Below are 9,943 nucleotides of genomic sequence, written 5' to 3' on the forward strand. Positions count from 1 at the left end.
CCTCTCTGGCCCTCAGTTTCCCCATCTGTTAAATGAAGGGTTGGACCAAACAGCCTCTAAGGTCCCTTCCAGTTCTCAGGCTCTGATCCTATGGTCTCGCATCAGTTGGGGACCAGGTGCTTTTCAATGCAAAGCAATGTGAATTAACAAGGCACCCTGTAACGGTACAGAATGGAACCTAGCAGAACGGCCTGTGGTGTTGAAGGGAGTGACGTCCCAATAATGTTCCATCTTTTCCTTTTTTATTGCAGCATCCATTTTTAAAACTAGCCAAGCCTCTGTCCAGCCTGACTCCTCTGATCCTTGCCGCGAAAGAAGCGATTAAGAACAGCAGCCGCTAGTGAGGGGAGGGAGGGCCTTCACCCGCCCTGGCCCTGGCGCGTGGAGAGCCAGACCCCCCAAGACCGTAGGACCTCACTGTCTGGGCCGTGGCCAGACAGACAGACAGACCGAATTTGGATGTCCCCAGTGTGAGGGGCGTAAGGCCTGGGGACTGGGCCTGCCTTCCTAGGAATGGAGCCTTCTCCCCCACTCCCTCCTCCCGTGTACCTGTGCCAGCTGGAGCCAGCTCGGGGCTGCATGGGGCTCTGGAGTAGTGGGGCTGGAGGGGGAGAGTCTCCTGACTGTAGCCAGGAGCAGCTCTCCACCATGGGCTGGCTGCCCCTGCACTTCCTTGTCAAATGCCTGGCTTGTTGCTTTTCCCAGTGTCTGGTCTGCTTTGGCATTAGAGAAGGAAGAAAAGGCCCCTCCAGCTCTCAGATGCCTCCTGCCCATCTGCCCACCTGGCTCCCATTCCCACATTCAGTTTGCCTGCAGTAGGATGGACAGAAAATAACGGCTTGGCTGTCCCCCGAGAGGCAGAATGAGTGTGTTGTGAATGAGACCTCATCTGTGACCTCAGCCCTTGACCCCTGCTTCCCTTCCCTTTGTCCTCCCCACCCCCCTCCGAGTTTGGGGCCTCTTTCTTTGGGCCAGCTTGGTTTGTCTCATTATCGCTCTGCATTTGCCTTGGGAAAATTAGCTTGTCACATTTATTTTATTTTTAAAGGCAAAAGATAAGTGCGTTCAGGAAGGCCTGCTTTGGGGGTTCCACTTTCTGCCCACTACCCCCATGGCTTCCCATGTTCCCAGATGCCTGGAGAAGGTTGCAGAGATTCACATGGCAAAGCCTGTTCCTGCTGGGCCCAACCCTGAATGTGTCCCCTGGAGAGCTGCCAGAAAGATCTCCATGCTACCTCTTGACTCCCTCCATGTGTGGTGGCACTTAGGGACCTAGCCTCTGCCCGTCCCCTGATGGGGTTGAATCGTTTTTATTCTGATAATTACTGTGCAAGGCAATGATTTGTGAATTTTTTTTAAATAATAAAAAGATCTGGTGAGGAGAGACCTGGTTAGCACTCACTCTGCTAGTGAGCTGGGGCAGGATCTTTGCTTCTGGCTTCATGTCCCTTTAAAAACTGGACACTGATGTGGGTGCTGCCCCCTCCTCCAGGTTCTCCCTAGACAGGTTTCAGGTTAGGGCATTTGTCATGTTCACCATTTAGCAACTTTGAATTCTAAGAACCTGCCCACATGCCTTAGTGGGAATCTGTTTCCTTTTCCAGAAGAGTTCCCAAAACATTTTCACCTGAGAGCCCCACTGAGGCATGGGTGGCACTCTTTCCTGGTCTCTCCCCAAAGACTCAGCTGCTGGCACATTTTGGTTTCCTGGAAGGAGGGGATGGAGGGATGAAGGCAGAGGAGGAAGGAGGAAGAATGGGAGAGAAAAGAAAGGACTTGCTTCTTTTTTGAGCTCATAGGTGTCTTGAAAAGATTTGGACAGTTGGCTTTCTGAGTCCTTGAAAAACTCATGGTTTCTGTTGAAGGAGGCTCAAGATTTGTAGCATGGCAGACCTTACAATAAAATGTGTGTGAATTCAGGCTAGGAAGTAAAGGGGTAAGTGAGGGTTTCTTAGTCTGTGGACTCCTTCCTGTCATTATGAAGGCCCATTCACCTAACCATCTATTCATTCATCCACTTACCCACTCATCTCCCCATCCATTCACCCGTTAATCCATCCTTCCACCTTCCCATTCATCTACTCCCCCATCCATCTGTCCATCCGTCCATCCATCCATCCTTCCATCCCGAAGTCCATTCATCCACGGTCCACCCACTTACTCATTCTCTTTCCAATTCTCTCTTCCAAAACTCTCATTTCCTTTCCAGTTTTTTCCTCAAGCACTTTCATTCCATTTACAATAACATTTTCAAAACCTCTGCTTTCAACTCTTGCTTCGGCTCTTCCAGGAATCCAAGTTGTGTTTTTCTTTGAGCCTTTACTTGTAGACCTTTTGGAACCACTCTTCTCCATTTGTGTCTTGAGCTCACTATGGTGGGATTTTTTTGTTTGCCCATTCTTCCAGCTTTCTTCCTGACTTTGGGCTGGGCTCTGCTGCACTTTTACCTGTTCGTCCACCTAGCCAATCTCCCATTCACTCATTTGTCTGTCCATCCTACCCATCCATTCATCTGTTCATTTGTCTGTCCCATCTATTTTCCATTCATATATCTCCTTACCCATCCCTCTACTAATCCATCTAAGATCTCTCTACCCACCCAACTGTCTGTCCATTGACCCATTCATTCACTCATCCATTCATTGATCTACCCACACATCCACACATCCATCGACCCACCCATCCATCTTGTCATTTCTTACTGACCCTTCATCCAGCCATCCCTCTACCCACATACTCAGCTGGCCTCTGAAATGAAAGCACAGTCTGTGGGGAGTTTAGGCTGAGCCCATGGGGTCAGTTGTCCCATTGGGGAGGTGATTCTGGCTCCTTAATTTCCCACATGGATATAAAGTTTAGGGGACTTTGATCTCCCAGGAAACATATGAAGGACAGAAACAACAAATTCAGGAAAGTGTGTGGTCCTATCCCTTGTTTGGAGGAGCCTGTGTTGTATATTAGGCCCTGGGAGATTCCAGGCAGCTGCTTGAGCTAATGAGAGGCCTTAATTTTTATTTCAGTTAAAAATGTATTTGTATTTCTCCGTGATAGATGTTAGTTGTTTCCATAGAGGCATAAGATGCTGTTGGGTTGCAGTGGAGGGATGGGTGTGCTATCCTTGGGGGCTAGGGGGGAACCCTGACCTGGGTTGACCAGAAAGAACAATTCATGGCCTTTGTGTGCCCTCAGGGCCTTTTCTTGGAGACTCTGAAACATTGATCCTTGAGGTTACTGCATGTAGCGAAATGGCGGTTCTTCTGGGTTCTCCAAGGTCCTTTCTGACCACTGCTGGGCCACAGAGGCCAATGGTAACCCATGGCTATAGGCATGCTCTCCCAGCAGACAAATGGAGATATTCTGATAGTCATCGGTTTTCTGTGATGTTGGACAGCTACTTATATTTTTAAGAAGTATTACCGATAAGCTGTTTCTCTTGCCAAAATTCTGCTGAAGGACTAGCATATGACATGTTTAAACATCCCTCCCTCCATATGGCAAAACCCCTTTCCCCCTTTCCCCACCTCTTTCTATAGTTTCTTAAGCCCCTCATGAATCTGCTGGGCTCTTTCCTGTGACTCTTGGGCATCTTGGTTTCCTATGCCTTGGAGGGATCCTGACTCAGCCTGGGGGCAGAGAAGGCTGAGGAGCATGAGAGAGATGACTGGAGAGCAAAGAGAACCTTGATGTTTCCCTGTGAATTAGTCAGTTGTTGCTTCCCTGCTGTAGTCTCGCATCGTCTGTGGTGGTAGCCGGCGTGGGCCATGGTCGGCGTGGGCCGTGGTCGGTGTGGGCCGTGGCAGTGGGTCCCGCCCATCTGTCTTTGTCAATTCCCATGTGTCTGTACTCTTTCACTGGCTGCTGACTGGTGATGACTTGAGTCAAACATTTCTCCTTTGATTGTCTGATTCGGATTTCTTTCTGGTGAGCTGATTCTGCTTTACCGTTTGCTCTTCTCTAACAGAGATGAGTTTCTTGTTGTCCAAGTTTCCTGAGCATTGGAGAGCTCCTTATTTCACAGAAGGGTCTTTGTAATTTGATGAGTCTGTAACAAGCCAATTTCTTTGTCCTTTAGGCTGTTTATTCTGATTGAGTCAGGGAGTCAGAGAACATTAGAGATAGAGGAAGAAACAGGCCTAGAAAAGTTAAATACTCTGTCCAAGGATATACAGTAAGGTGGTGGCAGCCAGGGACTTCTGATCCCCAGTCCAGGGCTCTAGCACAGCACGCTGCCTAGCAGCAGATGCCACTGAAGCTCTTTGCTGAGGTGCAGCTGGCCAGACAGGGCTTTGCAGCATTATAACACTATTCAGCAGGTGGCTTGGGGATATGGGTGTTGTGCCTTCCAAGATCATCACTGGCCACTGACAGGCTGAGCAAGCCCAGGTTCATTGTGCTTTGTCCTGAGGACGGAGGGGTGGGGGAAGAGGGTTCTCAGAGAGGCCATCAGGTCCGAGTGAAGTGGGCTGGTGCTAAGGTCATTGTCTCCTCCATGTCCCATTTCTTATTCAGCTAGGCAGAATTCCTCTCTTAATCCCAGATAGTCAAGTGGGGCTGATTTCCCCCGAAGTGAAGGCATGGGACTGAAGGCTGAGTGGGTAAACATTGGCAGATGGCAAATGACACTGGCAGAGGGAGCTTGCTGGCACTCCGGCATGTTTGGCTGGTGTTGCTTTGAGGTGCCCGCCATGTGCTGGCAGTGCTCCTGGCTTAGCACAGCAGGCAGAATTTCTAGAAAGACAATGTGCGTGCGTGTGTGTGCATGCCCGTGTGCGTGTGCATGTGTGTACGTGTATGCATGTGTGTGTGAGCACACCCATGTGTGCATGTGCTTGTGTGTGTGCGTGTGTGCATGTGCTTGTGTGTGTGTGTTCCCTGCTCACTCACCAAAGTGATTTTAGGCTTGGCAGTGGGGTGGTTTGTTTCCCCACTGGCACGGATCACTGCTTCTCCTTGCCTTGTCATCCTGGGCAATTCTGAAAAGTGCCCCTAGACATTGTCCCCAGCCTTCTGGGGGCTCTTGGCATCCAACAGGCACTGTGCAGGTGGTGGGGCTGCCCATTGCCTTTTCTGGTCCTTTTTTGGTGTCCTTGGTGGTTCTGCTGCTGCCCCTCAGCTTCCTGCTCATGTACTCACCTTCTCTGTGGCCCCTGACCTTTGGGTCACCCACTGTTTGCATTCCTTTGAGGACACAGACTTTCCATGATGTCTGGCTTCCCAGGGAGAACTTTGGGATTTGAAAGATGGGTGGTGAGGAGGTGCTTTGGGAGATTTCATCTTCTTGGTACAGCTTCACTGGGAACAAATGCTCCTTGGAGAATGTTCTGTACGCTAAGAGGCTTTGGTGATGTGGGCAAGGGGCCCTCTCCTCTGCTGTGCCCTGGACCCTGTCTGGGCTCCATCCCTCAAGACTCAGCCAGCAAGTACCCAAGCATAGTGGCATCTGCCAGCTCCCCCTCATGGCTAGCCTGGCAAGGGCAGGTGATGGGGCAAACCCTGTCTACCTGAGCCCAGGAGGCAGGGTTCAAGTTGTGAGGAGAGCCAGCAGGAGCTGTAGAGTGGGCTGAGATGAGCAGGAAAACCAGGGCTTCTGAGCGAGAATCTGAAGCGTGGGATCGTCAGGGAGCTGACTTAACCCCGTCTTCCAAGAGCAGTGTTGGCAATAGCAAGGGAGGTAGCTCACTTCCCTTGGCCCTTTGAAGCTGGAGCTCACGAAGTACGTGTTGCTATCCCTGTTGTGTAGCATATCCTGGCCCTGCCCTTCCTACTCTTGGGCCAGGATGGTGAGGAGCAAAGTCTTCCATTCCCATTTGTAAACTCAGCCATGGCTGTCGGGCCCCAGGCTGCTATGGTAGGAGCCTGGCAGGCTTCAGGTCCCAGCATGCACTGCAGAGGGAATGAGGCTGCTCACTCTATCAGGCCTTTAATAAGAGGTTTGTTGATGGGAATGGCCCTTCTGTTATAACTCTCTCCAAAGCTGTCCTTATGATCCTGGGATCATCAGTCGGGCCAGCCTTGGTGGCTGTGAAGCTTGTCTGGCTTGGTGACTCCATTGACAATGCCCTGTGGCAGTCCATTTCAGGCATCATCTGCTAGCCGAGAGTCCAGTCTCAAAGCTATACCTTGGGATATTGGATGGTGTAGAGTAATGCTGGCTCAGCCTTACAGAGTCAGCTCCTTCAGCCCCAGTAATTCCAGGCAAATCCCAAGCTGCCCCAGGCATTAACTTACCAGTGAGGCTGACCAGCTACTGTGTGGCAGTCCAACCTCAGAGGGAGTGAGGGCCAGTAGCCATCCCCACCTGACATCTGACTTTCTGTTTGCTAGTGGGCCACAGGCCTGGTGAGGCTGCTAAAAACTCCGGGGCTGGGGGGTGGGGGTGGGAGTGGGGGATGGAGGGAGTGGGGGGTGGGGGGGAGGAGTTTCAGTCCCGGATAGGCTGGTCTGCTGATAGTTGGCCTACCCCCACTGAGGCCTGGTGAGCTGGTTATCAGTGGGTGAGGGGCCTCACTTATGGGGGTATGTGGGGGGAGGGGCTGGTTTGGAGGAGCAGGCTCTTGTGAGGGAAGCAAGGCCATGCCCTGGGTTAGGGAGGCTTGTTCCAATTCTACGCATGCCCTCCCCCCCCCCCTTCCCCCAGCCCAGGCTCTGCTCAGCTTTGGCTTCTAGGCTGGCATGACTTGGGGGTGAAGGTGCTCAGTATGTGGGGAATAGGAGCAGGCTTGTCTGAGGCTGGGGTGGCACAAAGGGAGCCATGGCCTGGGCCTGCTGTGCTTTGGCTCTCTGAGTGGCCCCTGGGGGGAGGGGGGAGGGAAGGGTGTGGGAGCAGAGGATCATGGGATGGCAGAGAAGATCTAGTTCGACTCCTTCATTTTGTAGAGGAGGAAACCAAGGGCCCAGAGAGGGGACGGGACCTGGCCAGGGTCACCCAGCAAGTACAAGGTCAAGCTACCCCTTGACCATGGGCTCAGCAGATGGGCTCAGTCCCAGAATCCTCTAACTTGTTAGTGGCTTGAGTGTCAAATGTGATTCCAGATCCCAGTTATCCTTGGTAGGCTCCACATGGGGCCAGCTGAGCGGCTGCCCAGCCCTGGCTCCGGATGCCGCCAGGCCTATCCGGCTCAAGGGAGCTCCTGAAGGGTCCGGTGGGTTGGTCTAGCTAGGGATCTCCTTTCATCCGCAAATGTGAGTTGGCTGTGTCCTGTCCCATCCTGTCCTGTCCTGTCTTGTCCTGTCCCATGATGCCCCAAAGCCAGGAGGGCTGGGGGGTGGGGCTGGGGCGCAGGAGCTGGATCCCAATGTGAACTTTGACGTTGTGCTTGGGGCACTGGAGGTTGCCTATGGCTAGTGCATGACTGTATCTTGAGTGTAACAAATATTGCCGTTTGAAGCTTGGACCTCCAGTCCTGTGAATAAAAATGACCTGAACCGCACACTGCCTGCTATGTGTTGTCTTCTCTGTTGCTCCCGGGCTGCCTCCTCCCCTTGCCCCTGCCTTGGCCTCGCCCCTGTCCTGGCTCCTGCCAGTGAAGGCGATGCCACCTCCCAGGGGGTGCCCATGCCTTGCCTCAGGACTGTGGCCTGTGCGAAGTGCCTCCAGCGTGTGCACGTGGCTGGAGAAACAGCTTCAGTGTCTGTGCTGCTCCAGCTTCCCTTGGACATGCCATGAGTATCTCCCCCTGGAAGGGGACAGTAACACAGTGTCTAGACCTGGGTTGTGTGACTTTGGGCAAGGTACTTCCCCTCTCGAGTCTCAGTTTCTCCATCTGGAAAATGGGGAAAATATTTGTAGCTCTGACCTCATAGGGTGATTGTGAAACTAATGAAACGATACCGGTGCTTCGCAAACTTTAAGGTGCTATCAAATCATGGATTCTGATTGTCCTGGGACACTACCATCCTTTGGGGCTCCTAGGTTTGAGATCTCATAGTCATTCCCCACCTCTGCCTGCCATGAGTGCACTCCGTCCTTGCTCAGACTTGGCTCAGGTGGCCTGTAGCTGTCTGCCCAGCCTTCTGCCCATCTTGTTTATACAGTGGGGCTTGAGGAGGTTGACCCATGATCAGCTGAGTCCCCTCCCCACCCCCACTTTGGAATTCTGGGCTATAAGGGGGCAAGTAAGAGAGACTGAGAGATTGTCTTCAGGCCCGTGGTCTTGGCCCATCCTCAATGCCTCAATGGCTTTCCTTGCCTTTTCATATGTAAATGGCCCACTCACACATGAATACCCTTTACAATCTATGAACACCAGACTGGGCCTGCCAGGTGCCCTTTCTTCTACCTCAGCCTAGGGGAGGGTTGGGGGGGGGCTGCAAATTAGCATGTGGAGTACTCTGCTGGCACAGGAGGGTCTTGGTACTTCATTTTTCACCACAGCAAGGCCTGGGGGAAAGCAATTTCTCTCCCTACCCCCGCTTCTCATTGGTGGAAGCACATGGCATTGCTCAGTGGGGCTGAGTTTATCTGCAAGAGAGGCCAGGAGTGTGAGAGTTTGGCCTCTGGAAATCAGATCTGACAGGCCCCAGGAGGCCTGAGGCAGTAGGCCTCAGTGTGTTCTGAAAGCTGCTAATGGTGTCCTGGCTGAGGATGCCAGCTGATTTCAGTTAGAGACCCTTCACCAGAGTGACATTCAGTGACACAGAAACCAGCAGGGGCCAAGCAGTCACATTCATTTAGTGGGAGCCAGTGGAGCAGAGGCCGAAGTTGGTGGAGGCCATCAGTGGCCTTTCAGCTCTGCAGTCAGAAGTGAGTTGTGGCTTCTCGCACAAGCCTTGGTCATGTGCTCCCTACCTGTGCATCTCCACTTGTGAGTGCTTGTGCCCATTCTTCCTACTGACGCCAGGTGTTTGTGGGAAAGCCACTGAGGGTTTATGAGGGAGATGGTTGATTGCTACTGTTTTTACTACGCCACTTGGGTAAATGCCTTGCTTTGAGCTAATTGTGCCCTCTGACTACAGACAAGGTGACTGCACCAGTGAGGGCTCAAGAACATTGAACCAGGGCCCCATGGAGGAGTGTGAGATGGTAGGAGGTAGGAGATGGGCAGACATCCCAGAAAAGCCCCAAGTTCTTCATTTGCCTGCCTATGGCATCACCTCTTCTCCTGCAGGGCAGGGATTGGTTCACTTTTGTTGGGGAAGCTTTAGTACCTTAAAGAAAGGACTTAATAAATGCTTGTTGAATTGAATTTCTTCTATAGAATCCTAGACTCATGGCATAGACGCCCCCCCCCATCCTTTTTATTTTTATGTTATTGAAATTGTCTGTTTATAATAATTAGCTAGCATTTCTCTAGGCTTTGAAAGCTTTCAAAACACATGGCATCTCTCATCTCTTTGGAATCCTACCCGTGGCCCTAGGAGGTGTGTGCTGACAGCATCACTTTACAGATGAGGAAACTAAGGCAAACCAAGGAATTGATGGGGAGGTGTCTGAGGCCAGATGAATGGAGATCTTCGGATTCCAGGCTCCTGCTCTACCTGCCATGCTGCCCGACTGCCTGGAGGCTTCTCTCCCAATCCAGCCTTCTTTCCAGGATGGCTTGTCTCTGGGGGCTACAGGGAGACCTGCCCAGGCCGGGCATTGGTGTCGGCTGAGGGCTTACACTGACTGGTCATTGAGATCAGCCCCAGGGATCAGAGTCTCTGCTCTGCTAATGGTCCAAGGGACAGGGGAGCTGGCTGGGGGCAGGACCAGGAATATGGAGGCTTGGAGGGCTGGAGAGGCCCATTTGCAGGGGTAATAAGCAAGAACCCTCTCCCGCACTGTATGACAGGATCCTGCGGCCTTCTCTGAGGTGTGGGGAGGGGGAGGTCAAGGCTGGGTCCTGCATCCTGTATCCAGATGCACTGCCCTCCAGGGGGAGTCTGCCCACAGCCCTAGGGTGCTGAGTTTGTGGCAATGGGGGAAAGCAGCTGCCAGACATGGGGAGCCAACCTGCCGCCC

The 9,943-nt window shown here is 52.4% G+C and overlaps 1 protein-coding gene across 5 annotated transcripts in view; it reads left to right on the forward strand.

Moving 5' to 3' along the window:
* Window positions 1-6,338, forward strand: part of PAK3 (p21 (RAC1) activated kinase 3) — a 76,766-nt gene extending 70,428 nt beyond the window's left edge. For all 5 annotated transcript variants that reach the window (XM_069065197.1, XM_069065193.1, XM_069065195.1 and 2 more), the window contains one exon: window positions 252-6,338. In XM_069065197.1, the coding sequence (XP_068921298.1) occupies window positions 252-341 (90 nt within the window). In that variant the 3' untranslated portion in view covers window positions 342-6,338. The remainder of the gene's footprint in view (window positions 1-251) is intronic.
* Window positions 6,339-9,943: the final 3,605 nt, after the last annotated feature.

This window comes from Petaurus breviceps, unplaced genomic scaffold (genome assembly GCF_028583685.1).
Source record: "Petaurus breviceps papuanus isolate PSGF00001 unplaced genomic scaffold, PetGlider_PUasm1.0 90681, whole genome shotgun sequence".
Lineage (NCBI taxonomy): Eukaryota > Metazoa > Chordata > Mammalia > Diprotodontia > Petauridae > Petaurus > Petaurus breviceps.